The sequence below is a fragment of the Ambystoma mexicanum genome, chromosome 12 (genome assembly GCF_040938575.1).
Source record: "Ambystoma mexicanum isolate Mex_15411 chromosome 12, UKY_AmexF1_1, whole genome shotgun sequence".
NCBI lineage: Eukaryota > Metazoa > Chordata > Amphibia > Caudata > Ambystomatidae > Ambystoma > Ambystoma mexicanum.
The window spans coordinates 86096512-86123480 of NC_090936.1; the positions used below are offsets into that span (position 1 = coordinate 86096512).

The 26969-nt window shown below is 46.8% G+C and overlaps 1 protein-coding gene across 4 annotated transcripts in view; it reads left to right on the plus strand.

The window, feature by feature from the left end:
- FAM185A (family with sequence similarity 185 member A) overlaps positions 1 to 26969 on the plus strand; it is a 432094-nt gene that overhangs the window by 23343 nt on the left and 381782 nt on the right. For all 4 annotated transcript variants that reach the window (XM_069628055.1, XM_069628056.1, XM_069628054.1 and 1 more), the window contains exon 2: positions 12623 to 12732. In XM_069628055.1, the coding sequence (XP_069484156.1) occupies positions 12623 to 12732 (110 nt within the window). The remainder of the gene's footprint in view (positions 1 to 12622; positions 12733 to 26969) is intronic.

Genomic DNA, 26969 nt, shown 5'->3' on the forward strand with positions numbered 1-26969 from the left:
TGTGAGCTGGCCGTTCACATGTACCTTAGCGCTGGGCGGGGTGTAGGGTAACCTGACTAGGGCGAAAAATTCCTTCCCCATCCTACGCAGTACTGTATACATAGACACATTTTGCAAACAATTCAGAACTATAATATACCTAATGAAGAACATTAGACCAATAATAAAATACAGAGCCCAGATAAAATAAACTATAAGGTCGTTAAAAGTGTCATTTATGTAAGGCGTGCTTTAAAAATAAGTGCCCAGCCCACTCAGGGGGAATCCACCCATAATGGAAAAAGCAATGCCAGTCTGAACTGGGTGAATCGAAGTTGACGCAGTATCGGTCTCCAGGTCCTAGCTCCTAACTAGAAGTGTGCCGGACAGAACAATAAGAAATGGTCCAGATCCTCTGTAGAAGCATTACGCAGTAAGCACGATTGATTGACAGTGTCCTGCTCCCAGACTGCTTTAATGGCCCGGAGGGGGAGGAAATGAAAACATGCTCTTGTAATAAGTATTCTCTGGCTGGGGTATTCAGCCCATAAAAGATATTTCTTTACATCCGGGACAGTTATGACATGCCTCCCATTGAAAGGTATCGACAACTTTTCAGATTCCCTTTTTTCCAGACTGTGGGATTTGACTTGCTTTTCACATGTTTGATGCAAAAATCTCTAAATTAAATATGGACCGGCATTGATTGCCCCGTCTGTTTTTATGCATGAAAGCCAGGGAGTCCTGACATTGGGATCCTTCCAGCCGTATAATTTCTCTGTATACAAAGCCAATGAAGTAAAGGCTGAATTGACAAGATGTCACTTAAAAATTCAGTATCTAGTTCTAAGTGTACTCCTCAATTGGAGCCTGAACGGGCAAGACCCAGTAATGGTTTAAAAAAAATCATTTTCGATTATCTGGATTGAGCCAACATTCTTAAACGCCCACAGCTCAATGCCATACGTTGCAACCAAAACCGCTTTACTATCATACATTTTTAGGATTCCTTCCACCAGTTTGTCCTTAAACATTGCCAAAGATCTTTGTAGCACCACCCCGCCCCCCCCAATTCCCCAATGCTTGCCTGAACCTCATGGACTGTTTCTTAACATGCAGTTCCGGGGAGAGATTTGCTGAAAAGCTGATCCCCAAATGATCAAAGCTTTAACTTTCGGAAATAATAATACCTTTGCTGTACATAGGGGGACATTTTGGCACCTGTTTCTTTTTTTAAAACAGGCCAGGACCACAGATTTCTGGACATGAACCTTCAAATCCAAATCATCCATGAACACTGTATAGTCAAGGATGGTGTCTGAGGCGCTCGTGGCGTGCGCATGATCAAGACTGTCGTTCGCGTAGGCCAACAACGGCAGCACTCTATTTCCCATCCTTGGACATCTTGTTTGAATCTGATAAATAATCATGTAAACCGTTTATATACAGACTGTAGAGTAGGGTAGCCAGGCCACAACCCTGGCGCGCACCCATCTCCACTGGAAAGCAATCTGTGCAAGCCCATTTTTCCCACTCCTGACAAGCCTGATTCGACTGGTGGAGCCTAATTAAAAGCTGACTATCCCGTCTGCACAGTTCATGGACCTGAGCACCTGCCACAACTTGGCCCGGTTGACTATCGAAGGCGGTGCTCTGGTCCATTAAGGCCAGGAAAATAGTCTCCTCCTTAACATACAGAGAGTTGGCCACTAGTAAAAAAAAGATGTAACGATTGCTCTCAGGTACCCAGACCTGCTCTAAATTCTAACTGGATCTGGGACAGAATATTTTTCTGATTTTTTTTTTTTTTTTTTTTTTTTTTTGCAAGCTTCCAGGCTATCAAGGGCAGCATGTCCAAAGATTTTAAAGAGGGAATCCAAAAGAGAGATAGGTCTATTTTATCCTTGAAAATTCCTCTGACCCTTCTTATAGATGGGCTGATCAGAGCAAGTGGCCATGAGGAGGGTGCCGCGACCCAGGCACTAATTGCATCAAAACCCATAGTCTTAATGGGAGCCCACAGATCAACCTCATATAGAAAAAGATCGGCTGGTATATTCTCCGGACCTGGTGCCCTGTTCGACTTCTGGCCTTTAATTTCCAGAGTTATTTCCTCCACTGTGAAGGAGGGTGCAGAGTCCATGACCGTTAGAAAGCATGACATATGAGAGTCCAATGCTGTGAACAATTCAGGGGGGTTGTCTGGGGCGTCCACAATATAAAGACGTGAAGAATGCTCTAACCATGCCTGGTATCCAGTGTAAAGACTGGAGGCAGGTTTCTGTACTGCAGCCCTCTATATGGCAGAGTAGAACCACTGAACACTCCAGCCAAGATTCTCTATAGGGTAGCTATGGACGAGCAATCAAGGCTTAAGCTCTCAGGAGGTGATGCGGGCTGGTTCATAAGTACAGTGTAGTCCCCAAGCCCCCTGTTATGTGATAACACAGTTCTTTATATAAATAAGGTTCAATATATATACACAATCAATAAAACACTTTGTGCTTTGGCAATACTAACATGATAAATATGTACAATATCTATGTGGTACCACAGTTATCTCTTGACTCCTTTAAAATGCACCAACTGCTGACAGTTTCAATGCATACAAATCAATTAGTTAAGTGAATCAACGATAGACATGGGAAGGAAGACAAGTTGGGTTAAACAAATGGCAGAATACTTTGTCCCTACCAAAGACACAGTTCTGTGTGAGGATCCCCCCATCTGGGTAACCTGTAAATAAAGTGTATCAACAAGCCCAGTCCATATGTTTAATATAGTCTTGTTTCCTTCTAAAATGTTCCACTACCCCATTGTACCTTGGTTTAGCAGAGGTTCTTCAACGGTTTGTCGATGGATCCCTCGTGGATGAATTCCCTTTAAGGCAGGAGCCACGGGCCATTGAGATTCCTGCAAGAAAAGGTGAACAAGGTAAACAAGACAGCGGCTTTGCCTTCGCGGTGCTCATTGATGATCGGTCTTGGACGTCCCACGAAGAGGCGTGTGGTGCACCTCGTTGACGAGAGTTTGTTGCTGCAAAGCATATCGATGAAGACCGTAGGCCCAGCAAGGGCGTCGGATCGTCGTTGGTGGCGTCAAACGATCGAGACTCGACCACGGCTGGCTTTTGGATCTTCGTCGGCGTCTTTGTGGACTTCGCCAGTGGATTCTCCTCGGTTCATCGACGACCTTGACTTTTTCCGGCAGGACAAAGCGGCCGACAGTGATTGCAAGGGAGTCCTTGATTTCAAAGTGTCTTAGGCAACGGTGGAGTGTTGCAGCTCCGGTCGTCTATCAGCACAGCATCAAGCTGTCCCCGCTTCTGGGCAACACTACTCCAGCAGTTAGGGCAAACCTCTGAACCCTGGTCGATGACAATGGACTTCGATGTCCGGGTGCTTAACTTCAGGTTCTTGGCAGACCCAGTCTCTGGTCGGCAGCCTTTCGAGGACTGACTTCCAGGGCACCTTGAAGATTAGCTTTTGCACAATGTTCCCTCGTAGCTCGGGAATAGGTCTCCTAGCCAGGTCCTCTCTTGCATAATTTCTTACAGACACAACAGCTTTCAGATTGCGTCGAAGGAAAGCAGCAGCAGAACCACCTTCTTCCAGCTGGGTTTCAGGGTTAAGCATCAAGTTTCGACTTCAGCTTCGGAACAATTCTGGTGAGTGAGAGGTCCCAAGATATACTGTTCTGTCTCTCATTCACACTGCTGAGCCAGGCTCAGGTAGCCAATCATTCAGAAGGGCATACAGCAGGTAGCCAAGCAGGCTCACAGTGCATTCAGGCAGGTCTTCTCCATCCAGACACTCAACAACCAGGAATGTGGATTGGGGCAAGCACCCAGCCTTTCAGCACACCACACTGCATTTATGTCAGTTTCAGGCAGGGCTGTCTCATTCTTTGTATCACACACACAGATACCGGACACCCATAACATGAAATGTATATCGGTCACACACTTCATTCACCCAGGTCCCACCCCAAGGGAGTACCCACAACAAAGTCATTGGGAAGGCTCCAGCCAGTCTGGCCTGGGCTTCCCCACAATACCATATATGGAACTTCACCCAACAAGTGAAGAAATCATTCCGTGACATCTCAGACGGCGGTTCAGAATCAGGAAGGACAAATCGTGATGAGATTACAGGGGATGTCGATACCAAGGTTCCATTCACCAAAGAACTGTTCAACTGTTCCACTTTGCTGGTACCTGCCTTGCAAGACACTTTTTCAGTTGTTCTGGCTGTACACCAAGTTGGTGCTAAAGAAATGTCGAACCCCAAAGACATTAACACAGGACCTGCTTCGAGCAACGTGTCAACTATGAGTTTCGACTGTAGATGTATTATTACAGCATCATTTTTGGTTTCGTTGAAGAATTCGACAATTTTTAGATCTCCGGATTCAATGGCTCTAAGACTCGGTACAAGATGGCACAACCACAGAACGTTGTGACGATTCATAATTAAATCATCCGAAGACTCTATACGTTCCAAGAGCACTTGATGGACTATTTGTTTATTTCGTTTGGTACTTCCCTTTTTTAGATCATTTGAATTTCCCGGGGCATTTTTGGTGTTGTCCCTTACAGTTGATCTTGAGTGGACAATCTGGCCAGCGCTGGGCCCCAAAAGCGTGTCAGGTTTAAAGACCTTTTTCTGGTGTTTTTGGTTTTGAGGCACATCCGACCAAACTGGTCTCTGCTTACAGCAACTGTCAGATTGTGTTTGTAAAACTGTTGCTTCCGACTGACAGACCAGTTTATTCGACAACGCCGTTATCTTACAGCGTTTTTCATCAAGTGTCATAAACGTCTTCTTCATTGTGTCAGAACCGTCCGGCAATACTGCTGTCTGCTGAATCACTTCACATAGTCTTACAACTCTGTTAAGTTGTGGAGGAAGAGTTCTGGTCATACACGTTTTCTTTGCAAGATGATTTAGGTGCAAGAGAAGCATTGTCTTCCAATTGCGAGGGCGCTGGCACTGAGGGCATCAGCGGCAGATTTATGGTGATGTTAGACTTTGAAGCGTCATCACTGCTGTTAATCACTTCGCCATTGTTGATTCTGCAGGGCAGTGGATGAGTTTCTTCTATCTCCCCCTGCTCCTTCTCCACAGCATCCTCGTAAATCGACATGTTCATCAGATCTTCAGATACATCACAAGGGTTTGTTTTAGGCACAGTGGTTTGATCCAGCACAATTACTACTTCATTTGTGTTTTAGCTTCACCACTTTTCTCTTTCATAATTGTTCTATTCACTGTCACATTTACAGTTTTGATGTTTCTTAAGAACTTTCGTGAGTCCTTTCCTCGCTTTGTATTTTTCAAGGGTAGATTTTTCGTTTTTATTATTTTTTTTTTACACTAGTGCCTCTCGCGTTGTTTAAAGTCTGGCCAACATTTGGGTCGGTCTTAAATATGTCAAAAACGTCTGGGGGATTAACATTCTCTTCTTTGTTAGCTGAGTCTAGATCCACGCCTGTCAAGTCGTGTCGGTGATTCAAGCCATTTGTTGATGTAAGAGAGCCAAGTTCCTTGAAGATTGACTCGCAGTGAGAATGTCATGGAACTGTAACGAGTTTCTCTTTTCTTTTTCCGGCGTAGAGAGAACCCCAGGCAATTTTTGAGCTCTCACTTCACAATCAAGGTTAGAGGTGGCCGTTATCAAGAATGGTTGGATGACTCCAGCTGAAGTTGGTTCTGTTTTATCTAGGATCTCCTCACAACCTCGAGCGACATCTTTACTTACACTCTCTTGTGTTCTTTCTGTCATATTTAGTGATTTGGTTGATGCTTTGGCAACTGAAAATGATTCACGTATGACGGAAGGCAAGCATCTCGGATTATAAATGGGCGACCTATCAGTACAAGGGTGGTCGTCAGCCTCTCCTTCACACTTATTGCCCCGTCCAGAGTTCACTTCTGTCTTTTGTTGGAACAGGTTGAGCGCTTGTTTCGCCACTTCAGCCAAAAGTTTTTTATCCAAATTCGCCTTTTTGGTAAAGTCCATGAGTGACGCCATCGCCAACTCAGCCTTAGTGTTTGTTCCCGTCACTGAATCCTTGTATGACATGTGTGTATTTTCAATCGTCAAGAGGAAACTACCGCTGTGAGCTCTTTTATGTTCTCGTTTGTGTTCATACATTTTAAGAAAGGGCGCAATAGACAGCGTCATTGATAATATTATAGTGGCCTGAAGATCTTTCATGTGTGGGTCCTGTCCCACGCTGGCGTCAGCCACTAATTCATGCCGTGTTTTGCGCTTTCTACAAAGTGGAAGACGTCTGATCTTCGGAAACCGACGCTCCATTAGGGACGAGTCCGAAGAAGATGAGTCAGACAAAGAGTCAGATCGCTCATGGTAGGGGGCGAACCCTTCCCCAACCAAGCGCGACTCATTCAGTGAGCAATTTTGCAGCAGTTTAAATGGAATGGTACCCATTTTAGGTATCTTCATCTGTGAGCATTGTAGGCTTGGCGAAATACTCGAGTCAGCTCTCCCTCTTTTAAACAGACTATTTGTGTGAGGAGTCTGCAGTTTGCCATTTCTGACTGTGTCCAATGGATTTAAAGTAGCTAATGGCTCGGCCGCAACCTCCAATCTTTCTGGTATTACATTTGATGTTAATTTGTTGCATCTGGCTTTGTTTATCCGGGTGAGGTCTGTTAATAATTTATTAACGACATCCAAGGAGTTTCTGCGATTGTCGTCTTGTTTGGAATCACCATGCTTTGGCACACTCATAAGAGCTACAGAGGAAAGGGATTGATTAAAAAATACATCAGGAATTGGTTCTCTACTAACTCCACAGCAGCCTGTAGCGTGAGGAGTGTGTTGTCTTTATGAACACCAACATATGCCAATTAGGGGGAGTTCAAAGGAGATGACACCAGTTTTTCATAAGCACTGTAAAATCTCGGCCGTGTGGACCCACTGCTTTGTTCGTCATTTTCACCCATACAGATATTGTCGATGCCACTTTTGCCTGGGTTTTGCGCACGGTGACTAGCATCAGCGTAATTTGTCGCACAAGCAGCGCCATTTGCGCGCCTCTGTCCACTCTATGCTACTGGGGCAGATTTCTCAGAGCGAGCAAATAACCCCATGTTATTCAGAGGGGCGGCTGCGGCCGCGCTTGCATCGGCACAGTGTTCAGATGGCAACATGTGATCGAGCGAGGTGTGTGAATCCGCATACGTGGATGTTACAGGCACTGTTTCTTTTCCCATTACGCTCGAAGTGTGTGGTACATAGTTCAGGGTATTCACAATGAGCACAGTAGACTCATTCAGCTCGATGGGCGCATAGACACTTACTTGTAATACTTGATCTGCTTGATTGAGGCTCACGGTCTCTCGACTCTCGATCTCCAGCTGACTCGGAGACGCCGACGCAGATGTGAGCCCAAAAGCCGCTCTCAGGGAGGACTCTGCTGGCAGCGAGGAGCAATCTGACTCCGTACTCGGCGAGTCCTTTCTCTGCTTCCGTTGAGCCCGCGTTTTCATCGCCGCAGTGTTTGTTTTCGCTTTCCCAGCGACGCGCATGGCCCGAGCAGCAGCACGGGTGGCGGCGCGTGGAGAAGGCGAGCCGGGGAGAAACGGAGAGGAGTCTAGGATTCCACGGACTTCCTCGGACTCCTCAGACTCTGCCAGACTCTGCGCCCGCTCCGCGGGGAGATTCAGTTTTTAAAGCAAGACACTCCCACCAGGGTAGACACAGTAGAGTTACTGGCAGCAGCAACAGCAAGGAAAGCAGACTCCACTCCTTTCCACTCCTCAGACTCTGCCAGATGTTATACAAAGTGGGTGACATGCATGAGCCTTGCAGTACTCCACAGATGACAATGGTGGGTGGTGCCTCTGCCTTGAGATAGAAGACTTTCATAGTTCTGTCTGTGAGGAATGGCTTTATCCATTGAGTGGCATTGGGTGAGAAGTGAGCGGCTGAGGTTAGGTGGTTGCATAGGATGTTATGGTCCACAAGATCAAATGCAGCCGAGAGGACCAGTAGGAGGAGCAGGGCGAACTTCCCTTTATCTTTCAGTTCATCTATTTGGACGAGTGCTGTTTCTGTCCCATGTCTGGAGCGGAAACCAGATTCCCAGAATGTTGTTCTCTTCAAGGTATTTCTGAATTTGAAGGTAGGCAACTCTGTCTACATTTTTTAGCAGAAATGGGATGGTCGTGATAGGAAGGTAGTTCGTGGGGATGTTTGGGTCGAGGGAGTTTTTTTTAAATAATGGCAATACCCATGCGTTTTTTAGGTCCATTGGGACGCAGTTTCTGAATGAGGCATTGATGAGATTAGTGAATAATATGGGGAGTTGGGGTGCGCAGTCCTCACTCCTATTCCCCACTATGGATGAGCTCTCTGTCTCTTGATCAGAAGGCTGGACCCTCAGCATGCCGCCTTCTCTTGTCTTGCAGTTAAGCCAGAGAACTCCTGTTCTCATGCCATTCCAATTCAGACCACCAGCCTCTGCAGTCCCTGATATTCCGACCCTCGTCACATGGCTCCTCTGCATCCAACAGCTCACAGCAGTGTCTCGCCTTTCTCTCCCTCCTCTCTGTGCTCTTTTGGCTTCCCACTTTTTATACACCTGTGGTGTGTGAATGAACTGCAGGTGTGAGTCCTCTTTCAATTGCCTGACTATAATTTTGCTTATTAGTGTGACATGCCTGATCATTGTAGTGGTAGTCCTGAGACTCTCTTCCTTGTCTCAGTACCAGTGGTGTGGTTGTATGTTGGCGTGAATGCCTCTTTGTCGTCTCTTCCTCGTCCCAGTACTAGAATGTCATGACTGAGATAAAATAAGGGAAGCTGGTTTACAATAACCATAAAGGATGGAGAAGGATTGGGTGGGTAATTGGGAAAAGGGGATACCATGTCTCGCCGAATGGCACACTCCCACACTTCCAATCCCCAAGGACCCTCCACCCAGGTGATCCTCCCGAACTTGTCCACACCCAGGGCTGGGATCCAAAAGCAATGGCCTTTCCCTGGCCACCTGTGCAGGATCCATGGGGAATAGGAGTGAGAATACCCTCAGGTTTCCCACACCACCTGGAGAAAAGAAGTTGAGCTCTCCTTGGTGATTAGTTCACTATTGAGTAGAGATTTTACAAATATGGCCATGCCGCCAAAACAACGGCCCATGCATTTTTATGGGCAGGGGTACAATATGCAACATGTCCACCCCTTATCTCCTCCAAAGACCATGTTTTCTGCAGCAGAATGACGTCCGTCTGTCAAGGAAAGCCAACACATCGGCCCTGCCCATCTTCGTTTTAACACCCTCCACATTCCATTAAATAATTCTAAGCCACATTGATATGGCCACAAGTGTGGGCCGGAGATCTGCCCACTTTTTTGGTTGGACTGCAGTAGTCAATCGATAGTGTCCACCTTGTGAGACACTCAAAGCGATTTCCCAGAGTCAAATGACATTTGGGCTCTGATGCACCTCCTATAGCATGTGTTTTTAGGCTTGTCCCCCTCCCTGTTGCACCATAATCATCAATTCCATCTGAGCGATTCCCTGTGCTTGCTGAGACATGCGGGCAATAGGCCGTCGAATGCCAGCTTGTTTTCTGCGGCCCTTGTACAGTCCCTCATTCGGATAGAAGAAGCTCAAAGGGACAAGCCAAGCACTAGTTTTGTTCCGATAAGCCCAAAATTGGAATTTACCACATGTTCAGCACCTCTTAAAAGGTCACGACGATGCAGTCCCCCTCGATGACTGAGCACACCCAGGACACACTGTGGCCATGAGAATATGATGCAGAATAACCATCTCTCCTTTCGATTGGTATTTATCCAATGGGCTGCTTTGTAGGTAAGGGACTTACAATCTTCCGGTATGCCTGGCCTCAGCAGGGGTACATTGACTATCACAGCGACCAAGGAGTAGAGCTTCCGGTGGGAGTTGCAACGTATTCAAGTGAGGCCCCATGGCCAAAGTGGGGGTAGATACAATCTGACATCCTGAGCTTGGGTCGTTGCTGGAGACTTGTGAACATCTGGGGGAAAAAATCCAGCCCCAGATGTTAAATCCTCAGATGGAACATTCACTACTGTGACATTGGTTTTGGACTGGCCCATCATCTCAGGATAAGTTGGTCTCCTGATATTGCCAAATGCTAAAAGCTTTGTGGGTAATTAGTGTGTCCAAGCATGGTGCTTCTATTAGCTGTCAGCCTATGTGGTAGGGGGGATGATGAGGGGAGTTTGCTGTATAGGTGTGATAACTGTTACTTGGGGTGTTAGTTAGGGAAGACTCCTTGCCTCCGTATGGTGTCCTTGAATTCTCAGAGAAACTGGGTGAGACTGGAGTTATTAGCTTGGAGGATGAGTATAAAAATATTGTAGCAATTAATAGATATCCTGCCATTTCTCTTTCCTTGCTCTGTGGGCACAATTCTAACGCCTCCCATTAAATTAGTAGTGGATTGGACCTAGTAGAATCTGCAGGGGTTAGAAACCAGATGTCAGTGTTGTCCGTGAATAAAATGAGTTAAGTGATCTTTTTGCCACATTGGCTAATGAAACAGCCGGCAAAGACGTTTTTTCTGGCTGCTTTTATTTTGTATTCACATTTTTATAAGAGCATTTACAATACAGCAGACAAACAGGCCAGGAAAACATATAAAATATGGTATAAATCTGTTGCATTCAGAAATCTACCTCAGATTTCCTCATACAGATTAACTTTTACTGCTTACGCAGGAAGACTCGCTCAGTTTGTCTGGCTGCTTAGCAGTAAGTGTTGCAACATAATTTTTGCATTGTTAATTTTGATCCCTGTTTGTAGGGGTAGTGGATTTCAGTGTAGTGTGGTGGGTCAGAAGAAGGACAAGGACCCGGGTCTTCCAATTTTGGAATATTCTTTATTAAAAAAGAATTAAAAACTCCTAATCTTTACCTAGACTAACTACAGTGCTCTTCAGTTAGTCCAAATGGAAGATCTGTCCTCTGTCCAAACTAATCTAATCTCTACCTGCCACTATCAAAACAACTAAGGCACAGGAGAAGGACTTCTTTCTCCTGTGGTCTGCTTTTCAGTAAGTTCAGTTTAGTAACGTATTCAAAGGTAGTTCTTGGTAATTACTTTGATTGAGTCATATAGTTCAGATAAAGGGCTCTTCAATTTTTCAACTGTGTCTTTTACACTTTGTTTCCCCCTTTCAATATGATTCTCCCTTTTCTTGTTCCTTAATCTTGCAACTTTTTCTCTGCTCAATGTCCACTCTTTTTCCTGTCTGGGCCATGTAGGACTGTTCCCTTAGTGATTCTCACAGAAATATACCAAAATGTTGCCTCCAGAACTCTGACTGCTGAAAATTCTGAATTCTTTTTCTTTCCCGTCCCTCCCTTACACCACATATACTTTTGGGAGGGGGGTATGGGATATAATACAAGTATGGGGGGATGCCGGGGGTCGAACCCCCCCCCCCACCTATGTATGTGGTGTAAACAGGGTTGAAAAAAGACGGCATTTTCGGCTGTAAGACTTCTGGGGGTCGCAGTAATGACACAGATGCATTCTCACTCTGCTCCACCACTTGGTAGTTACTGGGACGAGTAGGAGTGTTCCAGTTATGATTATCGTACTCTACTACTCGCTATTTACTGGGACGAGTATCTGGGTTCCTGTAATGATTTGTAACTTTCTCTGTTACTCTATATTTATTGGGACGAGTATGAGTATTCTTGTAAAGCTGCCCACTCTTCCCCCCGGCAACTTTAACATTAGATCCCCACTGGGACGGTATGATTATTCCCTTCATTACTCTCGGTATCCCTCCCTGGTCTCCCGCCTTCACCATTACCTTTAGCTCTCAGGGTTAGCATCACTGGGGCTCTGTTCATGGCAGTGTTACTAATTATAGATGGGCTGGGTAGGGAGTTCATCATCAGAACAGGAGTCCGTGTCACCATGTGGGGAGCCTCTCCTGGTAAGGTCCTGCTTGCCTCTACCCTAGGGATGGTATTGCGAGAAGTGACTGAATCCTGTGATTCGTCACAGTAGCCAATAGCCTTAAAGTATAGATCCATGGTAGGTGGGTAAGGGGAATAAATGGATCGGATAGCAGAATTTAACTCTAAGCAAAAGACGATAGTGGTGGGGAGTTGGGTATAGTTTGCTTGAAGATTGAGTAGTGGTAGAACTGTGGTCAACTGTAGTGAATTGGTAAGTACGAGTCCTTACCCAACCTAGACTGGTAAGTGTGCAAGTCTGGGGTTGGGGAGCGTAGGGATGAGCAAATGAGGACTGGACTCAACAGGAGGTTGCATTAGAGTGACAGTCGCTACTGAGCCAACCTGATATCAATTCTTGAACCCATCCTGCCGGGCGAGTATTAAGAGGATTGGAAGGCAATGCTGATTCAATGTTAATGAAGGAGGCAGATAATCTGAACCAGGGGCTGAGTGGGTAGGTCTGGGGGAATGGCTTGCGGAAGATCACACATGGTAGTCTGGGTGAAGGCAGCGTGCAGTTGGCTGTCCTCCCACAGGTAGTGCCAAATTGCTAGAATGAAGCATATAATGTCCCATGAGGCGAATCAATCCCCAAAATGCATAACTGATGTGCTGTATCAATGACAATTAATTTTCTTTTATCACATTTTAGATCTTGACATCAAGACGTTTGGTGCCGGCAGTGTAAAGATTCAAAAAATTGACTGTGACACCTGCAGAATAGAAACGGAGAAGGGGGACAGTGCCCTGCAGTCAGTAAAGGTACCACATTTAAATTACTTTAAATGATCAACTACTTTTTCATCTCAAAACGGTAACAGTCTACTTTCTGATCTGACAAAAATAAATTTGAAATGCAAAGGTTTCATAAAGGAAAGAATGAGATGGCTCCATGATATGCTTTAAAAAATACTATGTTGGTGTATGGTCAATGCTCTTGTTCTGTAATAAGTGGTAACTGCTCCAAGGCACCAATTGACAGCAAGTTCGACAATGACCTATGGGGTCATAGGGCCGGTGCAAGGAATTTTTCCACCCTAGGCAAACTGTAAAATCGGCGCCCCCCACTCTGGTTCCTAACCTGGAGGATGCCGCACTGCTCTGCTGTAATACAGATCTGCTGCACATTGAAGTGTTGACGTGCCCGGGAGCTAGCAATGAAAATGTCTGCATTAGAAGTCACTCAGTATGGTGAGGGTGCCACCAGGCTGCAAGCAACGGGGTTGTGGAAAGCTAACATACATTAGACCTGGCCCAGAGTGTCCCATGAGCCTGCTGGATATAGAGAGACGTTACCTCACTGACATCCAAATAGGCTGAAACGTGTCTGGATTTGCTTGTGGTCTTGTGCAAAAGGGATGCGACCAAGCAGTTCGGGCTGACCTGCCCCTTTTTTGGGATGGGACCAAACCTCATTTGTATACGTTTTTCCCCTTTCTGTAATGGTTTGGCAAGCGAAGAACGATATGGAGGGTTGCTCAGAGCTATGCTAGAGGTTAAGATTAATTCTAAACCTTCCAGCCTTCACACCTTTTTTGTTTTTCCTATCCTGATCTTCACCATTCAATACTCTCTCCGTATTTACATCTCTTACCACTTACCATTCGCCTGTATCTGGGCTTGCACCATCGTCTGCTACTCCATTAGTGCAGGGGGGCTTCAACCTTTGGCTCTCCAAATGTTTTGAACTATAACTCCCATCAGCCCTAGTCATCATAGTCAATGGTGAGGATCATGGGAGTCCTAGTACAACATGCTATACTGGAGCAGCAGAAGTCTCACATGCACCTCTATGTACACTTGCATAAATGTACTGGTGTACTCGTACTGAGACCTGAGAAGTATGCATTTCTATTCATCTAATGAAATATCCTTAGAGTGCTCGCAATGCACCTCTAGCCTGATTGTGTGCACTGCACAAGCTGGTATCCCACTTGTAAGACAATCATTGATTTCTTGTAATGCACTTCGGTCAGATCTGCAGTATTCACATGTATCCCAGTGCTTACGAATTCCTGGAGCTCTCATAAGTCACCTCTTTCCTGACCTGCAATATGCATTTGTATTGTATTCCGGCACTAAGATATCTGACACTTTCTCCCAATGCAATCAAGCTGCTACTAGACGTGGGCCGGTAGGAGCAAACTTGAACCGAGGAGCATTAGAAGGTGAGGAGAGGTGTTTTTGCTGAAATTAAGCTTCAATGTCAGTGGTGGGGATAGTATCCGGTTTTCATATAGCACTTCATGTTTGATTCCTAAGCACAATAATAATGGGTGTTACTACCCTTCAACTGAACAATCTCAGTCAGAGGAAGGGCTAAGTCGGCCCTGCTGTCATTCTTCAAACCTCTGTCCCACAGGCTGAACACAGATGTCCAAGGCTAGCGCTTAACCCACTGAGCTACCTATCAGTATCCATAGATTTTGATTTTTGCTAGTTTCAGCTTCTATAAGAATTGGGCTAGATTCATCCTGGTTAAGAGCAGCATCAGAGAGGATAAAAATGAAGGATTCCATAACTACTTAAAAATATCCAATGTTGGTTGATTTTAATCTGTATGTCCACTTACGTATTGTCCCCAATGACTGTTTCATTTACTCTCCTCCACAACCTGGTCAGAATGTCCCTCAAATTCACCCAATTGTAAGACACTCACTGCTTCCCGGCCAATCCGATTACTTATCTATTGTACGTTCTTTTGTAATCAAAAGAGCATTGTTCCTCCTGTACATAAATAAATATAAATTGGTGTTCTAGGATGGGGAAAAGTGTCAAACGTGTCGACAGCATGTTTTAGAGAGGGTTCCTTTTTGATTTTCATTTGAACCTTTGCATAATCTAATCTAGTCTTTGTAACAAAGGTAGACACAAAGCATTTAATATTCTATTTCAGCGTAATATTGTGTTCTCATAGTGCCAGACTCTTACAGCTTCTAAGCACTTTAACAACCGGTGTTATAATTACCTTATTTTGAAAGGTACCAGCTATTTTAAGGGCTGCCCTTCTGTAAGATGCACCTGCGAGACTCGAGCCATGAGCTTGACTGTGTAGCTCAACATGTGATGCTACCCCCGCACACACTTAGTGAGTTGCTTACATAGGATGTAAAGGCCAGGCATGTTGTGGTTATAAAATCCCATTTGATTGCGGTCTCAGACCCTGAGCCTGGGTTGCAATGCAGTGAATTCTCGTGGATATTCCCCATACAGTAATCCTGTAATGCCTGCAGCTGTTCACGAGGCTGCACTTAGGTATATGATGACAGACCACATATGGTCCTACATGACTCCGCCTTGTCCACTTTACCCTGGGTGGGCATTCATCTCTTGCATTGTTTTGCCATTTGTTCTCATGCAATTTCATTAGTTGCATTAAGCACATGGCCTTCTGTGTCCATTCCAATAAATGACTTTGTTGGAACGCAGGGGTGCTTGTCCCAGGCCCCCAAGAGCTTTCGAATGTGGCAAAGGCCTAAGACTGTGTGGTAGATGCTTGGGGAATGTAGGGGGGGGCATTGAGAGGGTTTGAATTTATGGATAGAATATTGCGAGAGTGGATGTAGATGTATTGGACACAAGATGCCTTTTTGGCAAATAGGAGCCATCTTTAAATCAGTCAGTCCAAGACCCCTGACCATATTACTGTTTGAGCACCTATTTGTTATATATATCACAGTAGAATGATCGAGGCCCCTGTGATGATTTGTGCTGCGAGGTGCCTGGGAGGGAAAGTAACACATTTAGCGGCAAGGGTGGGAATACTTGGAATGGCGCTGATGCCTCTGGTATAGAGCTAGGGTTTGCTGAGAGAGGACAACCTCAAATGTAGCCTCTGCACCCATGTCTGCGGGAGCAGTTGCACATTAGGCCACTGATAGGGCAGGCAATGAACTCCATCCTTAGTTGGCAATTATCGAGCCCAGCACCTGATGACGTCCTGAGAAGAGCCCCACGTGGAAGAAGATGCACAAGAAAAGCTGGGACTAATGACTTGCCTTCCCGTATGGAGCAGGCCGCCTATGTATAGGGTCACACCAACCAGTTCCATGGATTTGTACCCCATGTCATGTTGGTTTTTGTTGGGGCGCTCTGTGGCTGCAGAGTTATTTGCTATCGCGTACCTGGTTTTTCTAAGAATAAAGCCTTGCTCTCCTTGCAAGAGGTGTGCTGGGATTTGTGAGCGCGAGGGGCTTTTCTACAACCTGCTTGAGGGAGGGAGGAAAGGAAAGGAAAGGAAGGAAGGTCCCAGTCCGAGAAAATATACTTGTGCAAAATTGAGCAACATAAGTAGTAAAAAAAAAGTGAGTGCGCATTTTACCACCAACTAAACATTTCGAATTGACAAAAATGTTTTATGTAAACGAGTCGATTTCAGAAAAGGATATCAGCAAAAGACGAAAAGCCTCGCATAACATAAAAACAAAGATTCTTAATCAATAGGTGTGGTTTTGTATAATTGAATAGCTTCTATGTGTTGTGTCTAGTGGGAGTATGAAGATTGGGTTGTGTAGGATTTTTATAAGAATGTATGCAAAGTGTATGCTAATGTTAGTATAATTAGAGAGCTCAACAACTAAAGTCTCTACTCCCTCTTTACTAGGCTTCGGAGAACATGTTTGAGGCCCGCAAATGTGGGCCTTGTGGAGGGTAACGGACTGCTGACCTCTAACTCGGAGAACATTTGCATGTCTCACTGCATGTTAGAGTGGCCTGGTGGGCTGTCGGGTCAGTGGGGCATGTTAGACTTTTTCGATTATCAATGCACCCACGTCAGAAATAGAATAGAAGAACTATACTTTTCTATTTGAAGTACAAATAGCTGCAAATAAAAACATATAACTATGCTTTTCTATTTTGAGCACAAATAGGTTTGCTTGGGCTGCACATAATAAATACAAATGTGGCAGCCACATATTTCAATAAGGCTGCTGAGGGTTTAATAGGCCAACGCAGCATGACTGCATTGTCATTAGCTGGTAGACTCAGCAGAGAGGCCAAGAATGTCAGGCGCTGGCCACAACTAATGAAGATCCTTCTACGGAGGGAATATGAAAACACCACACCAAACGGAATTGTAGGTCGGGAAACACAAACTTCTTTCTTCAGAGCTGTGGCGCATTGTCAGCTTGAACTCTGACTGCTGTCCGCTGATGAGTGATGACCAAATATGTCGCCCCCAGTCAAAGGCAAGACACACATGCATGTACCCGCTGGTTCGCAGACAAGATCATATTCGTTTTATTGCTGTCCCAGCGGGATTTTGACGCGATCCAATACAAGAAAACAATTAGCGAAATGACCAATAGGCTGATCACTTTAAGAATAAAACATCTTCGATTGACTTGATACACAGGACTGAAAATCAAATGTTCTTTACTTCCCAACTCTTGAACGACCAATAATAAATGACATTGACAACATAAATAAACTGCATCATTCTAACAATGGTGACCCAACCCGATCAACATAAAGGTGTAGAGGATAGTTTGGCATTGCTGCCGTTTCATGAATGTGTCCAACTCTTGATGGCGTCTTACAATGGGCTGGCATTAGCAGTGCTGTTACAAGCTGGGCCTGGGCAGTACTCGCTCGCTGTCTGTCTCCATCTCAGACAGTGCTCACATTACATGCCACCCTCGTTCTGACTGGGCTTCACTGAGGTGATACGCCCCTAGGTGGCAGGCCCACCCTGTGTGTAACGGCCTTATTAGACACTCATTGTCTGCCGCACTTGTGTCACAGTCAAACTCCAAATTGCCCTCTTCCTCTTCTAACTCCAACCCTCCGACCACCTCCTCACCTGTGGCGATGGTTTCCTTGGGCTGTTCCAATCTCTTCTTCCACCAAGCAGTTTTTTTGACGGAGGATAGGGCCTACCCCGGGAGGAAGCCACCCTGACCTGGTACAACAAGGTCTAGTGGGGGCCTCTCTGCCGGAGCAAGCCAAATGGGGGGAAAAAGCCTGATGGCATAAAAAACCCCCTAGCGAAGCTGTGGTAAGTAGGTCCAATGATTTGGAGTGGAGGACTGATGAATAGAGAGCTGCCAAAGTAGAAAGTCCAAAGCACTGGTGTATAAACGAGAGCTATGGGAGGCCCGGAGGAGAGAGAAAAGGAGACTCTGTTGAGTAGCAAAAAACGAAGGAGGGAAACGGGAGATAAACAGGAGAAAAGGGCAGGAAGACAAATAGAAGGACAAAACGGGAAAACGGAGAAAACTGAATAGCGTCTCACCCGGAGCCTGACGCGAGAGGGTTGCAACGCGCAGACTTCCGGGTGTGATGGAAAGAAATAGGCGTACCGCGGCAGACGCCGCGGAAACAACTAGACTGCTGATCACAGTGCGTGGTGGGACGTGATGGGTGGCTAATGGCAGCCCAGTCTCCACCGCGACCAAACCCCCCAACGTTGGCGGCGCATGACAGTATGCCCCCATCTATACCTGGACCACCCAGGCTTACCTGGGTGGAAACGATGGAACCTCTGGGTAAGGAGGGGGGCATGAACAAAGGACCCCGGTTCCCAGGAATCCTCAGAACGGGGATATCCCTTCCAAGCCACCAGATATTCCAGTCTTCCCTTTCTAAATCTGGAATCCCTAATGTGGGAAACTTCATATTCTTTAGGAATAGGGTTGGGATCCGAAGGGAGATGTAGATTTCTTTTCCTGGGGATATTGGGATCAGCCGAGCGTAGGAGAGAAGAATGGAAAACTGGATGTATGCGTCGCATATCCTTGGGAAGACTGAGCTTAAAGGCTACAGGATTTATCCTCTGTGAGATCTTGAACGGCCCCACGAAACAGGGGGACAATTTTGTAGGATGCAACCAACGAGGCAGGTATTTAGTGGATAGCCATACGCGATCCCCTTCCTTCCACAGGGGACAGGGCTGGCGATGCCGGTCGGCTTGCAACTTATACCTTTCCCTAGCTGAGGTTAAACTGATCAAGGCGCTCTTATGGGCAGTGGAGATGTCTGCTAATGTGGACTCGATGGAGGGTATGTTGGTCGGGGAACCGAGTAAGGGAAGAATTCCCCGGAGATGGAGCCCGTAGGTACAAAAAAAAGGGCTAAGGTTAGTAGCCGAGTGTACAGAATTGTTATAGGCAAATTCTGCAGTGGACAGAAGGGATACCCAATTGTCCTGGTGACGATTTATGTAACACCTCAGATATTGTTCTAAAGTGGCATTGAGCCGTTCAGTTTGGCCATTGGTCTGGGGATGAAACCCCGAGGACAGTGCTCTGTTAATCTCTACGCGACGACACAAGGCTGTCCAGAATCGAGAAGTGAACTGACTCCCCCTATCGGAAATGATCCTATCAGGGAGTCCATGTAGTCGGAATATGTCCCCGAGAAATACCTCGGCCAATTCCGAAGCAGTGGGAATACCAACTAAAGGGGAAAAATGGGCTAACTTAGTGAAAGAGTCAACCGTGACCATGAGACAAGTATAACCCTGGGACACGGTCACATGGTCGTGACACCATCCCATAACCTTCATACGCAAAGCTTGAGTGGGAACGAACAACTTCTGTTTGTACCAAAGGATCCCCCCTGTCCTTGTTAACTCCTGTCTCTTATTTGGAGGTAAGACTTCCATACCCTCCGTGGTCGCAGATTTCACCTCTTGAAGGAATGTTGATATGATACCCACTATCCTGTTGCGGGGAATAAGGACTTCTGCCGGAGGGGTGGCACCCATCCCTGGGGAATTCCGCCGGGAAAGGGCGTCGGCGAGACCATTCTGGGAGCCAGGGATGTAAGTTATGACAGTCATATTGACTAAAGAAGTGTGCCCATCGTGCTTGTCTGGAATTGATACATTCCATCCCCCTGAGAACCTTCAAATTCTTATGATCAGTACGCAGAATGAAGGGTGATGCGCTACCCTGTAACAAGTGTCTCCACTCCTCACAAGCCGTCTTGAGCGCTAATAGTTCCTTCTCAATAACCGAATAATTCTTCTGACTCACCAACAAGGTCTTAGAGAGATAGGCTACTGGGTGCTCAATTCCCTGATGTTCTTGTAATAACACGGCTCCCAAAGCTTCGGCGGAGGCGTCAGCCTCAACTACAAATGGTATAGACTGATCGGGTTGGCGAAGCACTGGAGCAGAGCAAAACAACTTCTTTAATTGCTCAAAAGCGTTGTTAGCCTGGTCAGTCCAAACAAAAGAGCCAGCTTCCTTCTTAAGTAAAGCCGTAATAGGTAATACTATTTGAGAAAAATGACTGATAAATTTCCTGTAGAAATTTGTCAAACCAAGGAAACGTTGAACATCCTTCAATGAGGTGGGTGTGGGCCATTGCAGTATGGCAGATACTTTTCCAGGATCCATAGAAACACCTTCTTTAGAAAGGATAAATCCCAGATAGGAAATTGTGTTGGTCTTGGAAACACACTTCTCTGGATTCACAATGAGGCAGTTGGCCCGAAGGCGATCTAGTATGTTTCGTAGATGCTGGTCGTGTTCTTGTAAGGATCGAGAAAAAATCAGACTTCAGAGAACAGTCGATCCATGAAGCGCTGAAAAACAGCTGGGGCATTCACTAAGCCAAAGGGCATAACCCGATACTCATAGAGCCCAAAAGGTGTACGGAATGCCGTCTTCCATTCATCTCCCTCGCGTATTCGGAGAAGATGATAGGCACTTCGCAGGTCTAGCTTAGAAAAAATGGTGGCCCCCCTGCACTGCCTCCAGTATGTCGGCGATAAGCGGCATAGGATATCTATCTCTTATTGTGACCTTGTTGAGGCCCCGGTAATCGATGCAAGGCCTCAATTCTGCAGAATCGCGCTTGGGGATGAAAAACAATGGGGCCCCTGCGGGAGATCTTGAAGGTCGGATCAATCCGTTGGCCAGGTGGGCGTCCAAGTACTTTCGTAGAGCTTCCTTCTCTGTGAGAGACAGTGGAAACATCCGTCCGAAGGGGACTAATGCATCTTGGGCGAGTACTATGGCGCAGTCCTCTGGACGATGCGGGGGCAGCTCTAATATCGTTCTGTTAACAAAGACTTCGTGGAACTCCTCTAATTCAGCTGGAATGCAACAGATGTCACAAGTGGCGGTAGATTCGGGCGAGAGAACCTTCACTACTTCCCGTGACCGGTGTGGCATACAAAACTCCTTACAGAATCCAGACTCAAAGGTAATGGTATTCCTGGACCAATCTATGGAGGGGTTATGCCTTCTCAGCCATGGGATACCCAGTATGACTGGAAAGTGGGCTGCTCGAATGAGATCGAATTTCAAACGTTCTGTATGATGTTGGATAACCACAGTGAGTGGTTCTGTAGTGTGAGTGATGGGACCAGAGGAAAGTGGGGTCCCATCAACACCTTCTACCTTCTGGGCATCCTCGCGTTGAACTAAAGAAAGACCTTGTTGATCAGCCCAAACGGTGTCCATAAAGACTCCAGCGGCACCACAATCAATGAGGGCTAGAGTAGTTAGCTTCTTGGTAGACGTTTGTAGCTGTAAAGATACTACCATCAAACGAGAGTCCATAGTGTCTCCTTGAGGAGTGACTGCTAAGGTTACATAGGGACAAGAAGATATACCTCGGAAACCTGCCCCCTTCAGTTCCGAGGTCTGTCGTTTTCCGACTTACGAGGGGGAACCGCTGGACAATTTCGTAGTAGATGAGCATTTGACCCGCAATACATACAAAGACCAGTGTCTCGCCGTCTTCTACGTTCTTCAGGTGTTAATGGGGCTCTTGCGGCTCCTATCTGCATGGGTTCTTCCTTGCTTGATGCTGAGGGTAACAGATGAGAAGGGGTTCCTGAGGAGGGCGAGTTAACTGGGGTGCGCAGCCTTCGTCTTTCAGCCCGCCGCTCACTGAGGCGGAATTCTATCTGAAGTACTATAGACATCATATCTGACAGAGAGGTGGGAAGTGCCATGCGAGCCAGTTCGTCCTTTAATTCTTCTTTTAGACCACGGCGAAAAATTGTAAATTGTGCGTGTTCCGGCCACCCGGCCTCTGTCGCTAGGCGTTTGAAGGACGAGATATAGGTCCTGAGATCGCTACTGCCCTGCTGAACGTCTAGCAGTTCTTCTGCGGCAATATGAGTTATCTCAGCCTGTTCGAAGGTCTGTTTCAACAAGTGACAAAGGCGCCATAATCCTGGAGTACCCGATTGTTGCTGGTCACCAATGGGGAGGCCCAGGCCAGGGCATTTCCAGTTAAATTCGAAATCATGAACCCCACTTTGGTGTGAGCGCTGGCAAAAGTATGTGGGCGAAAGGCAAAATAAATGGCACAAGATTCGAGATTCGGCGACCCATCATATTTACCAGAAGACAAGGACATGGGGGGGAGATCAGTCTCCCTAGATTCACGAGTCGTAATCATTTGTCTTAATGCAGCATTTTCAGCCTTGACATTCTGCAGTTCGACATTCATTCCCTGTACAGCTTGAATCAGCTCTTGCAGCTGTTCTGGGGTAGCCATGGTTTCTTTCGGGCGTTGCAAACTGTCACAGTCAAACTCCAAATTGCCCTCTTCCTCTTCTAACTCCAACCCTCCGACCACCTCCTCACCTGTGGCGATGGTTTCCTTGGGCTGTTCCAATCTCTTCTTCCACCAAGCAGTTTTTTTTGACGGAGGATAGGGCCTACCCCGGGAGGAAGCCACCCTGACCTGGTACAACAAGGTCTAGTGGGGGCCTCTCTGCCGGAGCAAGCCAAATGGGGGAAAAAGCCTGATGGCATAAAAAACCCCTAGCGAAGCTGTGGTAAGTAGGAACAATGATTTGGAGTGGAGGACTGATGAATAGAGAGCTGCCAAAGTAGAAAGTCCAAAGCACTGGTGTATAAACGAGAGCTATGGGAGGCCCGGAGGAGAGAGAAAAGGAGACTCTGTAGAGTAGCAAAAAACGAAGGAGGGAAACGGGAGATAAACAGGAGAAAAGGGCAGGAAGACAAATAGAAGGACAAAACGGGAAAACGGAGAAAACTGAATAGCGTCTCACCCGGAGCCTGACGCGAGAGGGTTGCAACGCGCAGACTTCCGGGTGTGACGGAAAGAAATGGGCGTACCGCGGCAGACGCCGCGGAAACAACTAGACTGCTGATCACAGTGCGTGGTGGGACGTGATGGGTGGCTAATGGCAGCCCAGTCTCCACCGCGACCAAACCCCCCAACGTTGGCGGCGCATGACAACTTGCCACCCGTTGGCTGCACTACTTGTTTCTGTTTTCCTTGTCCTGCACTTCTCCCCTCTCTGTTCCCTTGCACTTGCACGCAATCTGAATGTCACTAGATCTAGTAAGATCGTTGTTTTTTTCTTTTGTGTCCTCCATCTGTTTCCCCTTCCTCATCACGCCTTGAAACACTTGTGTATAGGGCGTTATAAATGCCATTATCATATCAAAATCGGTTAGTTCTCTTGTTATTGGTCCTTTAACAAACACATTACCTTATTCCTCCAATAGTCGATCAGTACATCCATAAATCTGTCCACCATCCTTATTCCTCCTCTTTCTTTGCTGTTCGGGCAGCCAGGTGAGTACATTTTTGTAAATATACATACTGGAAAATGTTAAAATAAATGGTGATTAGAAGTGACAGCAGTGCAAGCACATACAGAATTCCAGCTTGAGTGCAGTGGAATGGGTACAGGGAGGCGGAGCATATTCACAGGTTTTTATTGTGAAGGAACTCTACATATTTTCTTCCTTTCCAAACGGGCCTCCCTCTCCTCCTCCTTCCTGTCCTTTACCACTCAACTTCTCCTCCTATGAGACCTCAACATCCACCTGGATGCTTCCTGTCTTTCATCAGGACTCTTTCGCAACCTCTACGATTCTTTCTCTGGCCCGACTCACTCTGCAGGCACACCTTGGATGTTCTAGTCTTCTCAGACGTCCCCTTTCTAACCCTCTCACCACTCCTCTCCTGGAATGATCACTTTCTCCTCTCCTCCCATCTTTCTCTACTCCTCAGGCCAAGCTTACTCCAGCACTGCCACCCACCTTCTCGGTCATCCGACCCATGAACCGTGTGTCAGTTGAGGCTTTCGCTGCCACTTTCTCTCCCCCTCCTGCACCTCTGGCTGGCTCACATACTGACACAGCCCTGTCTAACCTCCATTGTGCTATCTCTGACACCCTGTCAGGAAACTGTCAGTGTCTGGGCGTGTGTCTCGCTGCATTAGGAGACTTGGAAATACTCCCATCTCAGAAGGTTGTTCTTTCCCAGTTTCTGCTGAAATCACGTGAACATACCAGGTTAACTCGTGGTGGACTTCGCACGCGCGGCACGTTGTTCCGTGCGCGTTGGGGGTTGCCATGGAGAAGATGGCGCCCTGCACACCTGTCATCAGGTACGCTGCTACGGCAGGCTCGCGTACTGTGGATCAGATGATTCTCCTTTTAAAGCACCACCCATATTTTGCCTCGTTGCTTCTGAAATTGGTTCGTTTCAGCAGCTCTTTCCCTACGTGTTTACTATTACGGATTCCTTGCTCATGAATCCTGTTTACCGGATTTGCTATTGCTCTGTCTCTTGTCATTGTTTCAGGATTTATGGTTACGACTCGGACTGTTCTACAAACTGCCTCTGTTTCATGTCCTGTTTTCGATATCGCCAGAGAAACCTCGACTCGGATTGACCTCTCAGATTCCTTTTGCTTACTGGATTGTTCCGTCTTGCTAGCTTGTTGCTGACGCTGAACTCCATTAGGATATCTTCTGTCATGTTGACTTGGAACTCGGTTGCGTTGTGCTCGGACTAGAGACTTCCGAATTGAGCACTTTTCTTGGACCTTGTAGGTGTCCTCGTACCGTTGGGTCAGGGGATCTGCACCTACTTTGGAATACCTTTGGCGTCCTTGTGCCGGAGGGTTAGGGGGAGCTGTGCAAGACAACTCTTACATCTATTCCTGCAAAGAATACTCCACCTTCAGTCATCTGGTACCGCCTCCGCTGGTAAGAGACCGACGATATCTGTTGGTTACGTTTCTTGTGCGTTGCATTACGTTCGCTTTACATTTCCTCTGTTATCTGACTGCATCATCTGATTTCAGGGTTAAGCCATCTCCAGGTTGGGAACAGGGATTCAGAGTCCACGTTTTTCCCAAGGGAACTCCTATCCTAAGATCCACTGTCTGTTCACCTTGCACACCGTTATTTTAGTTGCTTCAAAATTTCAGAATGATTTATAGTAGCACCCTAGTGCTTTTGATAAATTCAAGGTGCAGGGGAGATGACAATCAATCCTGGCATCTGGATTGTGAAATATACGTGAACAAGATAAGTTCCTGATGGAGGAACTCCCGTCCCCTGCACACATTCACAAGCTCATAGATAAGCTAAACATTTAAGATGATTTTTAGGTGTGAATTTCAAATTCATACATTCAAATATGTTTGTTGACATGCACGCATATTGTATCTTCAAATAATTAATATCATAGATGAGGATATTTCTTCAGAAGATGTTTTTATTGTTCAAAAGTTCATAGGTGGCCCAACGCGTTTCGAGATAAATATCTCTTCTCCAGCATTGGATCTTTCATGGATTCACATGCTCAGAATATTCCCCGTCGTCAGACTGGGACCCCTCGGTACACATATATAGCCTTTTCCAAAGGAAAACTTTCAACGCTTTTGTGTCCTATCTACGTCCTTCTAGGACCCGCCTACGCATGCTCTGCAGGCCGTGCTAGTATAAGAGGCCCGCCCCCGTGGCTCCCCTTCAGATTTCAACCGTCTCCAAAGTAGTGGGATCTCCTCGTGTTGTCCTACTGTTTTGTACTAGGTTGCGTTATTGGATTTCGAGTAGTATAATGTCCTCTGTGTCAGGAAAAGCGCTGTTCCGTCCATGTGCGACGTGCGGCTTAAAAAAAAGGTTTACGAGGGGGACGGACATATGGACTGCATATATTGCCTCCACCCTCACCATTCGGCGGATACCTGCGACATATGCAAGGGGTTTTCCCAAAAAACCCTCAAAGACCGGAACCGACGCTTGGTGGCATGGCTGAATGATGGAGCGGGGGCATACCCCCCCCTCGGAGGTGGGCTCCACACAGTCGGCGAAAACATCACGCCGCGTGGCCTCGTCGGAACCACCGGCGAAGAAATCTAGACCGTCGGAAAAAGAGTCGTCTGGAAGTCACTCCACTAGAGACTCCTCGGCAAAGAAATCATCCTCATCAAAAAAGCATGAGAAGGAAAGGAGATCCTCCTCTGGCGATCATCACAGATCGACCACGAGTCGAGAGTCGAGTAGAAGCGGACAGTATGGAGAAGGCTGGACCGCCAAAACCACCTGCGAAGTCTACGTCGTCGACGGCGGTCCAGGCATCGGCCGCCTCCCTGCCACTTGCACAGGGGGCTTCCACCGTCCCGTCGACAATGGCGTCGACTAGGGCCTCGTCGACGGGGGTCCTACAGGAGGCCTGGAGGCCTGAAGTCTTTGACCCGACCCCCCCGGAGGCTTTACTACAAGAACAAGCTATGTTGCTGTCCTCGGAGGACGAGAACGAGAGAGTTGCGGGCCCAACAGACCTAGGGCTACGAGCGGCTGACAAGTCGTCGACGAGGGCATCCGTTACACCGGTTTCTGCCCCTCTCCTCAATCCTCAATCGGTTTTGTCGTTGGATATTATGTCCACGCTTCAGTCCTTGTTGCGGTCGTTGGACCAGCGACTACCCCAGGCAAGCCTGCCACAGTCACCCGTCGACGAGCCGGGCCCGTCCCGTCAACCGACGCACCCACGCACGCCAATCTCAACACTGGCACAGGAGGAAGGTGAACTGCCAGACTCGGAGTCTGACAGGGGAGCCATGTCGGATATCTCATTATCCCCCTCCAGGGATCCTACCTGGGAGTCAGAGGCGGAGTTGGAAAACCCCAGAAGCCCAGCTCACCCGTCCCCTCCGGACGACATTGCGTCATTCCATTCTATGATGGAGAAGGCATGCAAAGAATTTGGTCTGTCCCAGGAAGAACAGAAAAAGGACTGTTTTTTGTTCGACCACA